Genomic DNA, 21258 nt, shown 5'->3' with positions numbered 1-21258 from the left:
CATTGCAGTAAATGGAATGCTCTCTTCTCATTGCCAACTTTACTATAGAATGTGGACCATACATCTCTTGTTTTTGCAAATTAAATAAGTGCTTCTGACTATAGAATGTGTGACATTAATTATTTTCAGTGATACATACTGAATTTTCTGTTAAAAAGAAGTGAGTTGAATCTGCTTTGTTGGTGCATTAATTTTGGATCAAAGTCTACATGTGTTCTCATATTAGAAGGATTTGAATTTAATGTAGTAATTGCGTCACACAAATTAACGGTTGAGATCGTTTAAAATTGATTTTGTAGTACCAAAAAGTTACACCTACAAATTAACAGTTGGCAACTATGTTAATAAGTGACATATATTCGTTGATAAGTAAACAGACGCTCGAATGTAGCGCAGCAGAGCGAGTGGATCTGAAAGCGTAACGAGTGAAGCAGACGAAGTGCAAATTGTTGTAATATCAATGCCTTTTGACAGCACATTGTCAAAATCTAGAACTCTAAATATCAAAATCATCAAACTTGTAAACTTTTCTTTAAATATGTTCATCTGAGTAACCACCACCATGACAGTGACCAGAATCTTGATCCCTTGTTTGATCTTTGTTTTCATTCTTTGTATTCATTTCTTATTTTTACTTTTAATTATAAACATTGAAAATAAAAACAAAAATCAAAGAACCCTTAATTATTTATATTATCATATAGCCACGAGCTGAGAGGGAGTTTGATAGGGACAGAATGAAACACTTTGCTCGTGTTTTTAGTGATAGTAACAAACAAGTTATCATCATGTCCACATCTATTAATTTTGGAATCTGAATTAGGACAAAATTGGAGATTATACAAGAGCTAAACCAGATTAAAACTATGACAGCTCTAGAAGACAACGCCATTTAGAGAGAGCCACATTCTTTCACAATGGTGCACCTAAGAAAAACCATTCACAAGACCAAAAGTTTCTTTAACAAAAGGCTAAAAAACTTCAGGTCTTTTTTCTCTGGAGGGTACCAAAAACTTCCAAGATCTCTTTCCTTCAATTTCCTTTGTAATATGGACAATGCAAAAGCTTACTCAAGTGACCAATTCTACAATGAGTTCTATGATATCTTGCAATCTGATCTCAGCACAATGAAGATGTTTGGTAAAGGAAAAGAGCCTGCAATGGAAGATGCTGCAAGAAGTGGAAACTTCGTGTGTTTTTCGAAACGAAGTCCACAAAAAAGCGCTTATGAAGGTAGCGTACAATCACAACTGAGGAAAAAGGAGGATCTGAATTCACAAAACACGAATAAGGGAGCACATGTGTTAGCACAGAAGATGAAGAAAATGGATATGATGGAATCAGGTGATCTTGAACATGTGCTAGACATAGAAGAAGCACTTCACTACTATTCTCGCCTTAAAAGTCCAGTTTATCTCGATATTGTGGACAGGTTTTTCATCGACATAAACTCAGACTTTACTTTTCCACAGCCTTCTGCCAGCTTCAAAAGCTCAAAGGAAAGACTTGGTCCAGTTCAGTTACATAAAAGATAAATAATTTAATCTCAATGCAAAGCATGTTCTAGTGTATAGGAAAAACCAATTCTACATCACTATTTTGTGCCTCTTATTTTCATTTCCTCTAGTTTTCTGTACTATTTACTTTATTTGGTTTTGTTCCCATTGTTTAAAGCTTTCTTATTTATTTTTTTCCACTGGTTAGAGCTTTATGTTTTCTACAATATATTGATCTCTATGTTTCTTGCTTCCCTGTTTTCCGATTTTATAAGTGCTTATAAATAAATTATTTCAATAACTAAAGATAGAATGAACTGTTTTCATATAAGCTGTTTTCAAGAAGCTATCTTAGAGAGCTTATGGAGCTAAGCTGAAAACAACTTATGGACATGTCATAAGTTGTTTCCATAAGGTCTCACAAGTGCTTATGCTAGTGGATAAGTTCAAATAAGTCAATCATCTTTATTTTTTACTCAAAGATACTTGATCTTTATATACTTTCTCTCTGATTTTGTTTAGTGATTTGATAAGAGTGTTAGAAAACATGACACTATTTTATTGTTTCTAGCTGATACAAATTTACAGTTATTAAGTTGAATGTTAATGTATACAAAATTATGAGACAGTTCTTAACAGCACTGTCATGCAACTTTTGAACAACTGCGCCGAATCTGTCCCATAGGCTTTGTCAAAACTCGGAGATCGGAGAGTTTCATCATTGCAAGGGCAAAATCTTGATGGAACAAAGTACGATTAGATGCGTATTCTTGAACCCAGTATCTGGTTTTTTCCCCTTCCATTAGCTGCTGAACTGCATAGAGGATTCCTTTACCTTGTAATAGTCCGCGGTGGTGTAACGTCCCGAAATTCGTTAGAGATTCCCCGGAGTCCATAGTGATTTCTTGTTGCTCTTCAACTAAGGAAGAAGTTGAGGCATGTGATGAATATGCTGATGCTGACGTGGATAATGCATCACTTTCCTTGCATCTTGATCTTAGTACATTTAGAAATTCAGTAAGGTTCGGTAGTGTAACGTCCCAAAATTCGTTAGAGATTCCCCGGAGTCCATAGTGATTTCTTGTTGCTCTTCAACTAAGGAAGAAGTTGAGGCATGTGATGAATATGCTGATGCTGACGTGGATAATGCATCAGTTTCCTTGCATCTTGATCTTAGTACATTTAGAAATTCAGTAAGGTTCATTAGTTCCATTGAAGTTATAGAGACGGTTTTCGATGGGCATGCCTACCCTTACATTTGGGCTAAGATCACAATATAAATCACTTATAAGCTCTCTATAAAGGAACTTTTTCTAAGCTGAAATATGCAGTTTCATTTCAGCAGCTCCAATCAGGGTTTTAAATTGCGGTTATGTGCCGATTCTTGAAAACTATGGAGATAATCATGGCTTAATGCAGCCTCAATCGTAATCGTAGAGACATAAAAAAATAGGAAGAAGCATGGCTAATTACACTGGTGAGTTGATAGTATATGATATTTATTTATTTACATTTTCAACAATTCAACCATGTTAGTCTAAATACATAGCTAAACCTTTAAGCTCATATATGTATAAATTAAGGACCAATTTAAATACATTACTAATGCATAAACAATCATTTCACTGAGAGACTCTAAATAGTTAAGGTTGTTTTTTTGAGTGGAAAATAGTTAGGTTATACTATCTTAAAAATGTTTATATCATATCATCAAATTACACTTAGACTTTGGTCAAAAGTTTCATTTAGACTTTATAAATAAAACCCAGTCTGACAGTCGAAGCTTACCTATAAGCATGCTAACAGGTCAGATCACACCTTCGAAAAGGTCATATTAATATTGAAAAACCTATGCAGACAAGTAATAAATCAACCCTGGACTTCAATTATTTTTTATTTTTTTTTATAGGCTAGACCTGTTTAAGCAAACCCTTGATTGATATAGAAAAATATAATACAGTGTCCACATTTATGGAAGAATTAAAAGACATGATATAAAGTCTATGTTCCAAAAGATGCACATTAAGAACTCAATTTCAATTATGCACACTTGGAGCAAATTCTGTCACATTTCCATGAGACATGAGTGGTACAGAAGCATATATCTCCTTCATTTCCCTTTTCATCATAATCCATACTATAAAAAAAACACTCTTAAAAGTGAAAAAGCAAAAGAGAAATGCAAATGGTTCAAAAGTCCTAGGTGATAACATTGCACATGTTGTTCTCATCATTGATTTGAAAGAGAACTGTTTGTCTTATTAATTATTACTATAATAGTAACCTTCACAAGGAAAATGAAAAAGGAAACCTAACGAACAACGGGAGAAGTATTTTAATTACATTGTTGCTTAAACTCTTGTCATTTTGAGAACAACTCCATGACCAGGTTCTGTAAGCAAGCGAATGGCCGGTGAATGACAGTAACTTGATGAAAGAGAGACATGAAACTTTGACAGAATAAGCGACAAAAACACCTTCAATTCTATCATGGATAAATGCTGTCCTGGACAGACACGAGAACCGATTCCAAATGGCATATAAGCTTGTGGAATCTTGCAGGCTCTAAGCACACCATTTGCAAATCTTTCAGGATTGAACTCGTGTGCATCGGCCCCCCAAATATCAATGTCATGCTGCAATATTGGGATTGGAATCTGAATATTCATTCCTTTTGGAACTTTGATACCTTTTATGTTAATATCTTGGAAAGCTGTTCTGGTGAGAAATACTGCTGGCGGATAAAGCCTCAAAGTCTCTTGAATCACCATGGTTAACTGCAAACGCAACAATTTTATAGAAGATTTACTTAATGCATAAGAATATCTAAAATGACATGATGAATATGTCTTTGTCCCCTCTTACACATAGACAAGATGGAATTCAATATATGTTATTTACATATTGTTTCCAATAAAAAAAATTCTTAAATGGATTTCCCTCGCCATGCTGAAATCTAAGATCGATATGATCAATCTGAAGGACAATAGATTTAATTTTTCATAGAAACATTTAGATTTGGTGTAAAACGTACCGTTTTCATGCTTCTAAGTATATTTGCATCTAGATTATCATTTCCACAAACTTCAAGCACCTCCGCACGAACACGATCTTGCCAATCTTGGTATGTAGCTAACAACATTAAGCACCATGACGCTGTAATTGAGGTAGTATCGTGTCCAGCGAAGAATATAGTTTTGCAGTTATCTATAATGAACCTGTCTCGTGTGACTGAATTTGACAACAGGCCATCACTCCCCTCACAATTCTTAGCACCCTCAAGTATCATTTGCAAGAGATCTTGCTCGCGACCTTCCTCTTGGCGCTGTTTTACGAGCTTTGATATATTTGAGTTAATCTCTTCCTCCAATCTCCATATCTGTCTATTGCTTTTGTTTGGCAAGTATCTAAAACAGATCATGATATCATCTTCACATTATTATCATAGTTAACAAGAACAAGAAAATAATAATATATGAATACATGATAAATATAAAAACAGTTTTTTAATGATCATGAATACCTAAAACCAGGAATTCCAACATATATCTTGGAGAGGAGTTTTAGAAGATCCCTAAGCTTTGTGAATATTTCTTTTCCTTTGACATAATTGCTCCCAAAACAAACTCTAGCAATTATGTCAGCTGACAAGCTTCGCAGATCTTCGTCAATTTTTATCTCTGAAACTACTCCATCACTTTCAATTCTACTCTCCCAAGATCTTAGCATTATATCTGTGGAGTCAACTATTTGATCAACCATTGCCTTCAACATAATTTACATAAAAAGAAAATTATTAGAATGCTATTTTAATCAACATTTATAAGCAGTTAGTTGTATGTGACAGCAATACCATTAGTGTTGTCAATTGCGGATTGCGAAGAAATAGCGTTTTGTGCAAATTCCACTATACTATAGTTCTATAGCCGCTATATGACGAAAATTTGTACTAAATAGTTCATCGCCTAACAATGACGATTTATTCAAATTCCACTTACCTTCACCTTGTCTAGGTACAACTCAGGCGCAATTATCTTTCTCTGATGTGCCCAAATCGGACCACTTGATGATATTATACCTTGGCCAAGGAGTGGTCCCATATCTATGGAAAGATGAGAAGGCTTTCCAAGATTCAAAGAGGTGTTTAGGATAATTTCCTTCACCATCTCCATATCTGTCACCATTAACCATTGTATACTCCCAGTAGAAAACAAATATGTGGGACCTGCATGTATAAAATTAAAGTTCTGAACTTCAAAATAATAACATTAAAATCATATTAACCTGCTACTGTTAAATTCCAAGAGACTAACCAATATAGCAATTCTTGCAAAAGATTAATTTTTCTTGCTTTTTCTTTTGGAGCCTTAGTATTTATTTCTTATATTTGATTATTGCAAGTGTAAACTTGTTTAATCAAGTGAAGGGCAGGGGGAGTTTAATAAAAAAAACCATTTTAGATTTTTAGCCTCTTAAAATTTAATCAAAACTTTGAGTAAAAAAAAATATAATCAAAACCAAACATGGAACATAAAAAGTTAGTATGATGATAATGATGGTCAATGAATGTTTTCTCAAAAAGTCAAAACAAATAAGTATGAGAGAGGACAAAGTAGTTGACCATATTGGTTTGTCCACTTGTGAATATGAGGGAGCAAAGTTGTAGTCCAGCTATGAGATATAGAAACAAAACCATGTTCTTCTTGTTTTTTTTGTTTGACTTGAGATTGTTGTTGGAGTAAAAGGGTCTTCATTTCTTTGATGTTACCAAAGTAGAAATGAGGAGAAGGACCATCAATACCTTGCCTATGAAGCTTTGCTCTTAGTGATCTTGGTCTCAAAATCAAAACATTCAAAAAATGGATCAATGAAACCAAAACTGCTCCTAGAGCCATCACAAGAACTTCAATAACTATGCTCATTCTCATACACAAATTAACCTCTTCCATTACCTATTGTTGTTTCATTTTGTATCAGATTAGAAGTAAACGTTCCAAAACAATATTGAAAGTTTGTTTAATATAATAAATACTCCATTCTCCAACTATTGTTGCTGAAGACATTTTTTTTTATCTGTTAACTACTCTATAGCTGTCACCTCTTTTAGAATAATTTAATAATACTAATATAAACTTATTTTTAGCTGAAGACATTTTCTTCTTTGTTAACTACTTCAACCATTTCATTTTAATTGTCGTTTTTGGTTTGCACATGATGCTTAAGGAAATGATTAGTTGAATTAATTTTAAGGCTTAAACGCCCTTTTCACCCTTTAACTTTCAAAGTGTAGCGATTTTGACCTCCTATTAAAAAAAAAAGCTAAAGTCCCCCCTCTCATATTTAGCCCCTTTTGCAATAGAATTCACAAAACATGAATAAGGGAGCACATGTGTTAGCACAGAAGATGAAGGAATTAGATATGATGGATTCAGGTGATCTTGAACACGTACTAGACATCGAAGAAGCACTTCACTACTATTCTCGCCTTAAAAGTCCGGTTTATCTAGATATTGTGAACAGGTTTTTCATCGACATAAACTCAGACTTCACTCTTCCACAGCCCTCTGTCAGTGATGAAGGATTTTTACCTCTCATAAAACTATTTACACGTGAGTATAATAGGATGTGTCCACCGGGAGTTGCGTATTTCATAAGCATTTTCACAATATTTGTCACGTTAAGTGTTTGGATATAAATTGTTTGTTTATGCAAAACTATTTTCCTAATCGACATAAAAGTAAAACGAGAAGAGATAGGGCTATTTCGCTTGCAGTCAAAGACATCAACCAAGCGTAACAGCTGCAATCTCTCGATCGATTAACGGATTCTAGCTTTTTAAACTATATTATCACAATCACTCGACAACATCATTCGTGTCCAAATGATATCGTTATTTCTAAGGGATCGTTTAAACATCGATTTCCCAAACATTTAAAAGATCACAAAGTCGATTGGATAACTTAATCGACGATTTTCCAACCAATTAATTTACCCAAAAGCATTAAGTCCTAGATTAAAAGTGATTATCAAATATTAACATCCATGTCTAGAGTGATAACTTAAAATATATTGTTATTCTATTTCTAGATTCAAAAGTATGTGTTCATATCATTTTGAATCTCAAGAAAACAATAAAAGCAAGAATAACAACAATATTGAATAAATAGCTAGAACCATATATTAAATGATCAAAATATTACATAATAGCTTGTTTGAATACCTCAAAACCACAAGAATGGATGTAGCTACATATGTCTATGATAGCTTTGCAAAGGATGAAGAAAAGATGAAGATTCCATGACAAGATCCATGATGTCTCAACAAATCTTGGCTTGAATCTACTCCTAACTACCTTGCCTTGTATTTCTCTCTCTAGAAATACCCTAACATCTCTCTAGAATGCAGAAAATATGAATAAAAATGTAATAATCCTCAAGAGAGAGAAGGAAAAACTATTTATATGAGCATAATTCGTGTCTGCACGCTTACGCGTGCTCTGGTCGCTTAAGCGTCCCACCAAAATATCTTTCTAAGCCCAATTGGGAGCTGCCACGTGTGCCTTATCCATATGAAGCTGATGAACTTCGCTTAAGCGTGTGAGAAGCGAGCAGAAAGCGTGCAAATCTAATGCTCTCTGGACATTGGTCGCTTAAGCGTGCCAAGGATCGCTTAAGCGTGCAGCTCTTTTCTTCATAAGCGTGCTACAAAAGAAATGTCATATGTGGGAAAATTGAAATAAATAAAAAAAACCTATCATAGTGGAACATTCCTTGTATTAAAAATTAAAATCCATAATCTTCCCTACCAATCATTGCAAACCCTTGGTGATTAACAAGTTATCCAATAACCTTTACAACTTATTCTATTTTTGATTTTTCTTTCTTTTTCTTCTTTTTCTTTTCTTTTTCAAATCTACAAACTTTGAAACTTCTAAAATCTATACAATTCAATGTTGTCAGGTTACTTTAACAATTAACCATGATACTTGACATAAAATACCTCCCTTTCTCCCCAACTTAAACACAACAAAACTCTAATCGAATGTTCTCCTATTCTAAGGCAAGGGACAAAGTACAAGAAGGTTTCGGGTTCAACAAAGTGAAAATATCAAAGTCCTAAAGTGGATCAAACATGAACTGGATTTTTAACAATTTTAGACAATTTCAATGAGCATTGTGCTCATGAATATTGATAGTTCATGTTTGAGGACTTGATTCATTTGGCTCAGATTTGGGTATCAGATACTCACTCTTCTCACGGGTAGGCTTTATGTGGTCAAATATTTTGCTCAATTTCAAAAAGTGTCTTGATCCTTTCCATGCTTTCATACAATTCAAGACAATTATCGGATTTAACATAACAAAAACGAGTTAAACATTGATTGTCAGTCTCCAGCATATAGTATAACAGTTTGAAGCTACCTCACATTTAGGCTAAGTACTACATGGTTCAAGAGTAAACATGTTTATGAGAAGAACTAAATGAGATAAATTTTGTGCAAAGTACTCGTTCAAATTCTAGTAAAGACCTAGAAAAACAGGAAACCAATACCTTGGCTTTGCGCTTTTTTCACAACTAAATCATTATCACACACCTGTTTGTTTGCTCAATCTTTTGGCTCTTCCGAGCACTTCAAACATTAATGTTCATGAGCAATTTTCTTCTTTGAGAAACAAAAACAAGAATAGACAAAATTTTCATCCAAAGCACTATTAGTTAAACCAAATAGAAAGCTAAGTTATTAAACCATAAACTTAAAATAAAGTGCTGAAAGAAATGTGTCGAGCAGCAAAGGAAAGACTCTATCAAATTCAGTTACATAAAGGAAATATCATCTAATCACAATTCTAGTGTATAGGAAAAACCAATTCAGTTACTATTTACTTTATTTGGTTTAGTTCCTACTGTTTAAAGCTTTCCTTTTTTTTTTTTTAATAACTGTTTAGAGCTTTATGTTTTCATACAATACGTTGATCTCTTAGTTTCTTCTTTGCTCATTTTCCCATTTTATAAGCTCTTGTAGTATAAGCGCTTATTATTTAAGTGCTCATATGTAAACTATTTCTATAACTAAAGATAAAATAAACTGTTTTCATATAAGCTGTTCACAATAAGCTACCTTGGAGAGCTTATGGAGTTAAGCTGAAAACAACTTATGAACATGTTATAAGTTGTTATTCTAAGGTCTCACAAGTGCTTATGCTAGTTGATGAGTCCAAATGAGTCAATCCTAACACACCCTAATCATTTTTTCTATCTTTATATGCTTTCTCAGATTTGATAAGAGTCTTAGAAAATATGAGACTGCTTTAAAGTTTCCAGCTGATACAAATTTACAGTTATTAAGCAGAATGTAATGCATACGAAAATGTGAGACAATTCTTATAGCATCACTCTCACTAAACTTTTGAACAACTGCACCGAATCTGTCCCATAGGCTTTGTCAAAACTCGGAGATCGGAGAGTTTCATCATTGCAAGGGCAAAATCTTGATGGAACAAAGTACGATTAGATGCGTATTGAACCCAATATCTGGTTTTTTCCCCTTCCATCAGCTGCTGATCTTCATAGAGGATTCCTTTACCTTGTAATAGTCTGCGGTAGTATAACGTCCCGAAATTCGATAGAGATTCCCCGGAGTCCGTAGTGATTTCTTGTTGCTCTTCAACTAAGGAAGAAGGTGAGGCATGTGATGAATATGCTGATGCTGAAGTGGATAATGCATCAGTTTCATTGCATTTTGATCTTAGTACATTTAGAAATTGAGTATCCAAAGAAGGGTCAGGTTCATTAGTTCCACTGAAGTTATAGAGACAGTTTTCGAAGAATTTACAGGGGATTACACCAATGCTGTGGGCACCTGGAAGGTAAAAATGGACAGATTAAGTCATCAGGAACAATGACACTAAAATGATCAAAGAAACGAAGAGTTAAGGCCATGAGTGCATTGATATCCAAAGCATGGACGGATGCGGGTAAAATAACATGAATCTCAACAATTTTTTTTCTTTTTCCAACAAATATATCCTAACTATGCTCTGAGAGAATTGTGGCTAAATTCAGCCTCAATCATAATCGTAGAACCATAAAAAACTTGATATTGTGATCCAGATCACAAACATTTGTTTTAAAACTTTGGCTAGAAGGAAATACGAAAAGAATAAGACAGAAAGCATTGTTTTAGTACAATAATACAAAGAAAAAGAAGAAAGAATAATTAGAACTTAACCTAAGAGAGTGACCATTTCTCTTTCATCAAATCCCCTTGATTTGAAGGATGCACGAGTTTGAGTTAAATCTGCATAGGGTGAAGGAAGCTCATCTGTTGCTATGTCAGCAAAAGAGTTCGAACCATCCCTCCTTCCTGGATTCAAAGGATAGAATGGACCACCGGCCTATAAAATACACGATATTCAATTATGTTCAAAAGTCTATTCAAAATAATCAAACATAAGGTTTAATTTGTATGTATCTAATCACATTTCACCATTTAGACATTTGTGAAAATATTTTAGAAACAAATATAATAAAATGACATTATGTTATAACTTGATTGGATCTTGTTAGAAGTTAGAACAAAAACCCTGGTTCAAATGGAGAACACAAGATATATGATCACGTAGTTTGGTCAATTGTATCTACGTCTCCGACAGACCGCAAAGTGGCCACAATGACTTTCTACTATTCAAGCTTAGAGTTTACATCGTAAGACCAGTGTTTAAATACTACTGTTCAATTAACAAGATTACCTTGAACCGTACCCACTTATTAGTAAACTACGAGTCATATCCAAGAAATGCATGTGTAAAAAGGTTTTAATCTCTTAAACATATACACATACAATGATGACGAAATATATAGGGAAATAAATAATGTTACCAGAACAACAGAATCTCTTGCAGCAAGTACAAGAATATCAGCACAAGAAACAACTCCAGGACATGCTTCTTCAAGCTTGGCTTTAATGGTCTCGATTACATCAAATCCTTTGAGGCTATCATTGGAGGTGAATCTTTCTCTGAATCAATGTATTCATCATTATCCAACAAAATAGAAGCATCACATCCCTGATGCAAACCCAATTAAAATCAATAGTTTAGTTTCAAAACATAAATGAGGTCTAATTGTGCTGACTCAACTATACCATAGAGAAAAGGTAAACATCAGAAATACACACCAAACATTAAGTATCTATTTGGATTGATTTATTTGAGTTTATCTAATGGATAAGCAACTCTGAGAGTATATGAAAAAACTTATGGAAACAGTTTATAATACGTCCATAAGTTGTTTTCAGCTTATTTCTTTAAGTTCTCTAATATAGTATAGCATATATTGAAAATAATTTTATTGAAATAACGTATACATAAACAAAATCGCTTAAAGTAAATGTGCTTAATCAAACTGTTTATCCAAACATTACCTAAATCTAAAACAAAATCAACTTAACAACATGACTTCAGTCAAACTGAGATATAAAAGTAAAAAGGTTGTTGAATCAAAAAATTCAAAAATCTAATTTCAATCAAAACAACCACAAATTTGTCCAAGAAATTATTGATTAAAGATAAGAACAAAAACCTGGAATAAGATAATAGACCCAGAATCAGAAATGACCAAATAATAATAACAATTATTAAAATACACAATAAAACCCTATTTTTTTCTTCATTGTTATGAAATAATAATACACAAGAAAATGCATCATTATAAATAGAAACAAAGAAAAATGGACCTGAATGAAGCAATCATGAAAAACAAGACGAATAAGAGCAGGAACCAAAGCAGGATTAGTTTTGTAAAGCAGGTGAAGCGTAGAACGAACAATGTGCTCAGCATGAGGACATGAATCACGGTAGAAATCATATTCAAGAAGAAAGTTGGAAGAAGAATCAGAAGAAGATGATTCTGATACATGGCTGTTGTTGATGGCAGATAAAGAAACTGGGAAACTTGAAAAAGAATGTATTGGAACAATGTTGATGGAGTTGAATGTGTTGGCGTTAGAATTGGTGTTCTTGTTGTGATTTTTGTGTTGAAATAAAAGACATAACACAAGAATCAGAAGAATTAATTTTGGTAGTATCAATGGTGGTGCCATTTTTTTTGGACTAAAATTGCAGTTGCAGTTGCAAGTGAAGATGACGGTAAAAGAGTTTCTTGGAGTGAAAGAAAACTAACATAACTGTCACATGAACTGTTTTAGCCTTTTAGGGTGTTACTTGCTAAAAGTGTTTTAACTTTTGACCATAGTTAATTGGAGTATGGATTTTGTTTAGCAACAACCCTATTTTAATTTTTCACCCACACTCTTTTATAGGTTGAAATTCATATTATGTGAATCTATTTGAATTTCACATAATATGAATTTCAACTGGTTGCAAGGCAAGATGATGGTGGGAAGGAATTTTTTGAATGAACAAAAAAGGCTAATTCCATTATATAATAAAGACTTGAAAATGTAATGTGGTCAAATTTAGGCAAAACTTCGTACTAGTAAGTTGGTTCAACTCAATTTGAAGTTTTTTAGCTAATTCATTCTATATGTCATTTGTCAAAACATATATACTATGTCATAATGTCATAATTTCCGTTAGAATGGACTCCACTTGTGTATAATATCGTTGACGTTGGTCAATTCAATTGTGACATATAAACCAATTCAACTATTCTCTCTTTAACATCTCTTTATATTTACAAAAAAATTGTATTGCTACGTATCACGCTTGAATTGTCAATATCACATGACATTATATCACACTAATCTCTATTGCAATATTTATAAACAAAACGTCTAGTCTTTTGTGTCAATCATAATATTGATTTTTATTTGTGATCTTAAAACTCAAATCTTTCTCTAATTCCAATGAACTTATGAGATCCAATCCAACTAAGCTTTTTATTTATAAAAATATATTGAAGTTGTATTACTATTGTAATTGAATGAAGTCGGGGTTTGATCGGATGATGTGCTTAGAACTTTGAAGTGTGCTTTTATTAATGTCTCAAGTTCAATTATACACGACATTAATTTGATGTGCTATTTTGTCTTAAAAAACTATTGTGATTGAATGTATCAAATTAGTATTAAAAAACATCTCACAAATTTAGAAACCAAAATTTGCTATACAGTAAAAAAAACAGAGGGAGCTAGTGTAATAACTTTCGAAAATTGCTGTTGACATATTTCATAAGGCTGAGGCACACAAGTAAAATATCATTTTGCCCCATCGGCAGCCGAGAAATATGTTTCATCAGATGAAACAGTCCCCTGCTCCCCCTACACACTATTTTCATCATCAACTTTCATACCACTTCCATCCAATCCCCAAATCCAATATTTTTTTTCATCAAATTTTGCTCCAAAATCATTCAAGCATCAGGCATAAGAGGTATCAACACATTTTTGACGTAAAAAAAACAGGTATTGAAAATTTTAATCGGTTTATTTTTTGGTTTTGTTATGGGTATCTACGTCAGTTACGTAGAACTTTGTCATGGGAAACCTCGGAAGTAAGGCACCGAGAAATACTTGTGAAAAAATTTTCACATCGAAAAAATGATAGCTACTGTCTGCATAATCAGTTTTCTTGGCAGTTAACTGCAGTCGATTTTGGAATTTCTCATCGGTTAACTGCAGAGGGGAAAAACGTATTTTATTTATGTATCTCAGCATGTGTTAACAACAATTTTCATAACTTTCTCAAAATCCACAAGTGTGTCTCAAATTTTCACCATATTCCATCAGAAAAACAGAATCAAACCTTTACACATCATGAACCATTCCAACTCATTCAAACCTTCTTTTTGTTCAAATTCGAATTTTCCAGAACCCATTCTCAAACATTCTAGATTCTTCTCTTCTCAGTATACTTATTTCCCATCACCAAGCAATTCCATGCATCACTTTTCACCTACGCATTTCAACAATTAATTTCACTACACTCTTCTGCTACGCATTTTCACAAACACCTTGTTCCCAATGGCACAAGACACCACCGTCACAGTCTACAACACCACCGCAATCACCACCGACCCACTCCAAACCCCATACTCATTCAAACTATCCCTCACACAAACCCTCCGTGGCGGCGCAATTTTCCAGGTCACCAACCTCCACCAAGCCAAAATCGCTGAACAAGCCGGCGCCTGCGCCGTCACCGTCTCCGATCAACAACGCATGACCGATCCTTCCCTCATCAAATCCATCAAACGCTCCGTTTCAATCCCAGTCATCTCCCCCGTCAGAATCGGCCATTTCGTCGAAGCTCAAATCCTCGAAGCCACCGGCGTTGATTACATCGACGAAAACGAATCTCTCACCATCGCCGATGATCAGAATCACATCAACAAACACAATTTCCGAACACCTTTTATAAGCTCCGCAAGTAATCTCGGTGAAGCGCTCTGTAGAATCAGAGAAGGTGCAGCGATGATAAGGATTCAAGGAGAGGTGAAAAATTCAGGTAACATTGCGAAAACTGTAATGCATGTAAGGTGTTTGATGAAAGAATTGAGAGTGCTTAGTAATATGGATGACGATGAAGTTTTCACGTTTTCGAAGAGAATTCAAGCGCCTTATGATATTGTTGCGCAGACGAAACAGATGGGTAGATTACCTGTTGTGCATTTTGCTGCCGGTGGGATTGTGACTCCCGCGGACGCGGCGTTGATGATGCAGTTGGGTTGTCATGGTGTGTTTGTGGGAGCAGAGGTTTTTGGTTATGAGGATTGTTTTAAACGTGTTAAGGGTATTGTTCAAGCTGTTCGGAATTATAATGATCCTAATGTTTTGGTTGAGATTATGATGGGTCTTAATCTTGGTGATGGTGATGGTGATGGTGATGATGATAGGGTTGAGAATGAATGAGTCATTTGGTGTTGTAAATGTAAAGCTTTGTTGTTACTCTTGTTATTATAGAATAAAAATAATATATGATTTTGTATCAATGAGGGTTTTGTATGTAATTAAGCAAATGATTATGATATATGTTATGATTTTTTCCCTTCTAATCTAAATATTGATATTGTCTTGCATCTATGTTGATCTTAATTGTCTAGCTTTCTTAGTTACTTTGCTTTCTGTCACCCTTTTATGTTATTCTACAATAATAACATTACTTGATTTGTATCACCGAAAACTTTGTAATGATTCTTTTTACGGGTTGATGCTCATTGTCATTGTCTTACATTTAGATAGCTCTTTAGTTTAGCAACCATATTATGACTTATGAGTACAAAGTCTCCAACATTGCCGCCGAGTTGTGACTAATCTCTTTTAAGAAATTTGTTGAGCAATGAGCGCACACGGTTTATTTTCTCCTTCGGCAAGAGTTATAGATCGAATTTGTGAGCAATTATATTTTTGAAGGTGACTAGTCTCTTACTACTCAGACCAATCGCATGTTGTCCCTCTCGTGCATCTAGGTTGCTCTGGTTGGCGGGTTAAAATAAAATGGTTGCTTGTTGTGAGTTTTGTTATGTTTAAGTTGTGGATCATAATTTCTTGTTCTTTTGACTTTTTTCTTACATAAAGGCTTCAGACTCAATGAATATGAAGAGGACAGATATTTGTCGTTGTTAACGAATATCAAATATAAGATTGTCGGCGAACATGTAACAAAGGTGATTTTAGAGGTCTCTAAGCCACAAAACATGGATTATTCAAAAGCATCACACAATCCACTTCGGTTGAGATCAATTTGACGAGTCTAAAATGTAAAATCTAATACTTAGGCTATCCTCAAAATTGATTTCAACCGAAACAGGTAGCTTGATGCTTTGATATAACAACTGAATTTTGATTGTTTTGAGTGCACTTTATGTCCTAAACTGTTCCTGCATTTGAATGTTTTGATTGTTAAGTCGGCCTTTTCTGAATATTGGCCTTGTCTTGGATTTGGTTGCTTTGAATTGCTGAGTTGGTCCTTTTATGTGTGAAATAAAGAACAAAAAGGTTCCTTTATGTGAATTTTGTAAATTGAACTTGATGATTGACAATTGTTGTTCTATTGACCCTTTCCAATAAATACATAAGTTTCACAGTAAACTAATAGAAGATGGAGGACAAATGTTTGACAATTGTATTTGTATGAATATAAAATGTTTTATAATGAATATAACAGCTGAATTTTGATTGTTTTTAGTGAACCTGCCATTCTAAATTGTTTCCTGCATTTGAACGTTTTCATTGTTAAACAGAAAACGCAGTGCAAACTCATAAGCAGCAAATACAGCACCATTCACAACAAATGCTCTGGCAACCGCAGTTCCTAAACCACGCCACAGCACAGGGTATCCTTCTTCTCTAACGCTTTTCGTGATGCAATCATAAACGCCTTTGTATTTTATAGCAGAAGGCGTTTGAGCTTGTAGTCTCGTCTTCACAACATCAAAAGGGTAACTGCAGACCCAGCTCGCTACCCCCGCTAATCCTCCAGACACCAACATAGTATTCAAACTTTCTTGACCACTTTTTCTACAACCTGGATGCAATTTTTCCCTCATGTATTCATATGTCCAGAAGTAAAAACCATGAGAAGGAATATCCCTCATTATAGTGATACCAAGCCCTCGATATATGCCGCGCAAACCCTCTTTTCTCCATATGTTTTTAGCTACTTTTACAGGAGTTGTTCCAGATTCTTTTGACTGGTTTGTGTTTTGCAGCTGAAGTCGAATTTTGATCAACTCCACTGGTGAAAGCAATAAACTTTGAAGACCTCCTGTGCCCATTCCGCCTAATGCAACACTCTTGTAGGATGGAGGATCTTTAGCAGAAGCAGATGGGTCAAATGCCCTTGACAGAACTGCATATGTTTGAAAAACCACAGCATTCTGCCACCGAAAAACGAAAAAACGATTCATAATGATAGACAATAAACTTTAGTTTCACTGCAAACTAAATGCCACCTCACTTTAACATCTCATATGAAGAAATAATATGGAGTAAGTAAGAACAAAATAAAACAATGATAGAATCAAAAAATGAAATAGAATTGATCTATGTGGTTGCAATATCCAAAATTTTCGACAATTTTCTTGGTTTTATTTTTACACGACAGAACATTGACATCAAATGATTCAAACATATGGCTATACATGATCCAGTGGCACCCACAAGCTTCATATGTAGATAAGTTGATATGTCAATTTTGTAACTTATTATGCAGTTATGTTTGTTCCCAACCATACCCAGAATATACAAAAGCACTGTTCATGTCATTGTATTGGTAGGTGGGTGAACAAAATATGTTTTGAAGCATCAAATTGATTTGACATCATGGGAAACTATAGATATTCTTCGCTGGCTAGACACAGTTTTAATGTCATAATCACAAGTGATCAACATTTATGAATTTTTTGAATGACCTCATACTTAGACATTAAATCACATGGCATAGTCCCATGAACAGTTGTAGAGTTTTTTTTTTTGGGGGGATTCAGATCCACCTCACCTGGCTAATGTGAAAATATTTAATATTGCTTGAGTTGGAAAAAGGTGTCAACAAGTCACTAATCCTAATCTTAATCTAATCCTAATCTTTTTATCTAAACAATTCAAAAGTAAAGCCAATATGAGTTTACACAAATATAAAATTAATAAAAGGAATTAAGCATTCTAATCAATGAGTATATTCCAAATAAAAAAAAAGTACCAATTAAGAATAATTTAATTTATTCCCCACAATCACAACCGATTCCTATCATATCAGCCATACTTTTTTTCTTCTCATTTTTCTCTTCCAAATTGCATCCATCAGAGATTCAAAGAACATTAAGAATCCTTCACAAACCAGATTCATGAAAGAGATGGCAAAGGATGTTTTGTGACATAATCACACATGCAACATCATGTTGATAACATACATCATAACAAAAACCATATCTAAAACATTAATAATATTATCTGATTCACGTGAATCCTACTGCAAATTTGTGATGATGATGTATCTAAACTCAAAAGACAACAAGAAAGATTAAAATGACATAAACCAACCCAATTGATGATCTGTGCCAGATCGAAGGATCTTATCAACGTCCATAAACGATAAATCATAGCATCGCTTAAGCGCTATCATATAGTTTTATATCATCATCTAACATACAAAAAAGAGAAAAAAAAATTACCTGAAAAGTAACTGATGCCAATGGTGCACCCATGCCACGGTACAAAGAACAAAAACCTTCTTTAGACAACATTTGTCTAAGGATGTTAAAAGCAGAACCATTTTGGCCACCACTTTGTTGTCTGATTCTAAGTGTATCCAAAGGATAACCAGAGATTACACCAGCTGTGCCTCCAAATCCACCAGCCACAAATTCTCTACCTGAACTACTTGCAAGAAACTCTGGCCAGAAATCCATTCTCTCATTCCTCAAAACAAATCACCTTTTTTATTTTGTGATTTCTAAACAATGTTATCACTAATAATAATATCTACAAAATTTGTACCTTTATGGAGATTTCAATAATGGACACTTTACAAATCTTCCAAATAGAATATATAAAAAATGATTTTCCTTTAGATAGAAAAAAATGAAACTATTTCCTTAATTTGACAAGCCTAAAACAGAAGACAATTCCTTTACGTTTCTATGTACATGAATTTTTCATGTCAAATTATGATTTTTTTTTGTATCTAATGATTTGGAGTGAAAAAGGAAAGGAAAAAAAGAGTTTGAATCCCAATCTCAGCTTTTGGTTATATAAAGGCAAAAACAAGAGGCACTTATTTTGTTTGCTATTTTTTATGTGTCAAGGAAAAGGGATGAGATTGCATGTTGTAAGAGAAAAATGTATTTACATGCAATAGACAATCTTGGTCGTTAATAACCATCATTGATTTATATAGTCAATGTTCACCAATGTTTTGCATATAAATGCAGTCAATGATACTTTTCATATATATTAAGATAAGATAAATGATGATATTAATAAGGAGTATATTTGGTAGAAGAATACATCTAGTAATTTGTAGTGAATCTTATATCTAGGGATAAATATATTATTGTAAGTAGTCTTATAACGAGAGACGGAAGAAGTATTTATATTGATCTTTAAACAATGACATCAACGAAACTTGAAATCCGAGTCTTCGGATTCAATTTTTTTTTTTTTATCAATAGATCAAACTCTTATAATTTAAAGTGGGAAATTTTCAAATAAAAAAAAAACACAAAACTTAGAAAAATTAATCAAATTTTGTTAAGGACAAAGTTTAAAATGCTCTTGTAAACAAGATTCGCTTGATTTTACTCTCTCCCCCTCTTTCTATATTGTTTGTGAACAATAAAAAAACTTATCACAAATAGTTCTAGAAATATCATTAATCATTTTTTAATCTTGGACACTTGATTGAGATTTGGACGGTCAATACTGAAAATAGCATGACGAAAGAGGTAATACAGATAATATGTTCCGAAAGAAAAGGACAATGAATAACCAACCAATCAATTAAATCACGTTACCAATACATGGTGAACATGTGGAATGGGCTCTCAATCATGGTTGTCCCAATGGAGTTTGGTTCCAGCCTAGTGTTCACCAATGTTTTGAAATTGTTGTTGTGTTGCATCCAATGAAAATTGGTTTAACCGTTTCATTTTCCCACGTAAACAAGAGACGTGTAACAGTGAGTGTGGGAACTCAGTGCGGTTTGTGATGTAGTACTCCGTCCGGTTCTGAATAAGTGATTTAATTGACTCTGACACACGTACAAATGCATATGTTTTATCTTTGATATCTTCAATTCTCTACTAAAAAAAATTATAAAAATTTAATATTTTAAAAATATTCATCGAGACGAATCCAACAACATCTTACATGATATTACTTATCTTTGTAAATTAGTAGAAAAGTATGGTCAAAGTATGTCAAGTCAATAATGTATATTGTCAACTAGGTCATTTATTAAGGGAGGGAGAGAGTAATAATTATTGAAAGAAAATGAAAAAAGAAAGTTTGAGGATTGGAGTTTGGAGGAGCATGAGTGTTTTGCAGAAAGTTTTGTTTGTTTGTGTCATGTTGGTAGATTTTTTACTTTTTTAAGGAAAAAGGTTGAAAGTTACAGGTTTGTTGGACAGTGTGACATCATCTCCATCCATATATGCCAACTACAACTGCAAACTTGTGCAATTAGGAGGACTTGGATACCATTCAAAGAGGGCATAACTGTTGGATCCGAATATAAGATTCAATGAACTTGCAACAGGTGCACCAAAATTACTAGAGGATATTTTTTTTCTTATTGATTTTAGTTTGAAGGAAATTGAGAATAAAATTATATATGTTTGAACACATTCAATTAAAAATTTATTTATTTATTTGAAAGAAAGGGGTTTATATAATTTTTTTTGTCAGGTAGTCTACTGGTTAGAATTCACCTTATAAGGTGAATAAGTGGGGTGTCTGGGGTTCGAACCCCGGCCCCGACATATAATAATGCATTGTCCTACCAACTGAGCTATGCATTGTCCCTACATATATCATTTTATTAATAATAATGTCGTTAATACAATGAGAGATATTAAAATAAATGGTGTGACTAGTTCATAATGTAGATTCTCCTATTAAAGTATGAGCTACCTCATTTGATTGTTGTTGGTTGAACTCCACCCGAGAATTTATAAACTGGGAATGAAAGAGTCGTTTGTACTCTGAAATGATATGACCAAATTATGAGACATCGACCCAGTGAGAATGAAAAATACTACTCCCTCCGTCCCTAAATAAATGACATAGTTGACTCTGACACACATA

General features: G+C 33.7%; 5 protein-coding genes across 6 annotated transcripts; 2 read left to right on the top strand and 3 right to left on the bottom strand.

Moving 5' to 3' along the window:
• Nucleotides 1-718: 718 nt before the first annotated feature.
• LOC25480462 (uncharacterized) lies at nucleotides 719-1737 on the top strand. Its single transcript, XM_013587085.3, has one exon. It carries the CDS (start codon nucleotides 918-920, stop codon nucleotides 1533-1535), a length of 618 nt encoding a protein of 205 aa, XP_013442539.1. The 5' UTR covers nucleotides 719-917; the 3' UTR covers nucleotides 1536-1737.
• A 1761-nt stretch (nucleotides 1738-3498) lies between these two features.
• On the bottom strand, nucleotides 3499-6575 carry LOC25480460 (cytochrome P450 714C2). Of its 2 annotated transcripts, none has more exons than XM_013587083.3 (5): nucleotides 6118-6575; nucleotides 5495-5721; nucleotides 5020-5261; nucleotides 4531-4903; nucleotides 3499-4273 (listed from the first exon to the last, which is right to left on the bottom strand). In XM_013587083.3, exons 1-5 carry the CDS (start codon nucleotides 6443-6445, stop codon nucleotides 3848-3850), a joined length of 1596 nt encoding a protein of 531 aa, XP_013442537.1. In that variant the 5' UTR covers nucleotides 6446-6575; the 3' UTR covers nucleotides 3499-3847. The 2 variants fall into 2 exon arrangements, with proteins under 2 accessions (XP_013442537.1, XP_024630270.1); XM_024774502.2 differs by having other exon boundaries at nucleotides 6298-6575.
• Nucleotides 6576-9895: 3320 nt separating this feature from the next.
• Nucleotides 9896-12597, bottom strand: LOC25480458 (putative Peroxidase 48). The gene is given in 5 exon segments (XM_024774501.2): nucleotides 9896-10356; nucleotides 10726-10891; nucleotides 11376-11503; nucleotides 11506-11563; nucleotides 12232-12597. Coding segments are annotated over 5 exon segments (1179 nt in total).
• Nucleotides 12598-14248: 1651 nt separating this feature from the next.
• LOC11417873 (pyridoxal 5'-phosphate synthase-like subunit PDX1.2) lies at nucleotides 14249-15494 on the top strand. The gene has a single exon (XM_003604428.4). The coding sequence runs from the start codon at nucleotides 14479-14481 to the stop codon at nucleotides 15364-15366; it is 888 nt and encodes a 295-aa protein (XP_003604476.1). The 5' UTR covers nucleotides 14249-14478; the 3' UTR covers nucleotides 15367-15494.
• A 982-nt stretch (nucleotides 15495-16476) lies between these two features.
• LOC11413043 (mitochondrial arginine transporter BAC2) lies at nucleotides 16477-19354 on the bottom strand. Its single transcript, XM_003604427.4, has 2 exons — nucleotides 18627-19354; nucleotides 16477-17333 (listed from the first exon to the last, which is right to left on the bottom strand). Exons 1-2 carry the CDS (start codon nucleotides 18861-18863, stop codon nucleotides 16656-16658), a joined length of 915 nt encoding a protein of 304 aa, XP_003604475.1. The 5' UTR covers nucleotides 18864-19354; the 3' UTR covers nucleotides 16477-16655.
• Between the last annotated feature and the right edge of the window lie 1904 nt (nucleotides 19355-21258).

Source organism: Medicago truncatula, chromosome 4, assembly GCF_003473485.1.
Source record: "Medicago truncatula cultivar Jemalong A17 chromosome 4, MtrunA17r5.0-ANR, whole genome shotgun sequence".
In the NCBI taxonomy this organism is placed as follows: domain Eukaryota; kingdom Viridiplantae; phylum Streptophyta; class Magnoliopsida; order Fabales; family Fabaceae; genus Medicago; species Medicago truncatula.
Note: the sequence above shows the minus strand (reverse complement) of the source record. Positions and strands in the feature narration are given on the sequence as shown.

Bases quoted from the DNA above. Each gene is read 5' to 3' on its own strand.
- LOC25480462 (XM_013587085.3), top strand. From the start codon at position 918: ATGGTGCACCTAAGAAAAACCATTCACAAGACCAAAAGTTTCTTTAAC.
- LOC11413043 (XM_003604427.4), bottom strand. From the start codon at position 18,863: ATGGATTTCTGGCCAGAGTTTCTTGCAAGTAGTTCAGGTAGAGAATTT. The intron at 17,334-18,626 runs GTAATTTTTTTT...TTTCGGTGGCAG, and splicing joins TGGCATCAGTTACTTTTCAG to AATGCTGTGGTTTTTCAAAC.
- LOC25480460 (XM_013587083.3), bottom strand. From the start codon at position 6,445: ATGGAAGAGGTTAATTTGTGTATGAGAATGAGCATAGTTATTGAAGTT. The intron at 4,904-5,019 runs GTATTCATGATC...GATCTGTTTTAG, and splicing joins GTTGGAATTCCTGGTTTTAG to ATACTTGCCAAACAAAAGCA. The intron at 4,274-4,530 runs GTACGTTTTACA...TTGCGTTTGCAG, and splicing joins TACTTAGAAGCATGAAAACG to TTAACCATGGTGATTCAAGA.
- LOC11417873 (XM_003604428.4), top strand. From the start codon at position 14,479: ATGGCACAAGACACCACCGTCACAGTCTACAACACCACCGCAATCACC.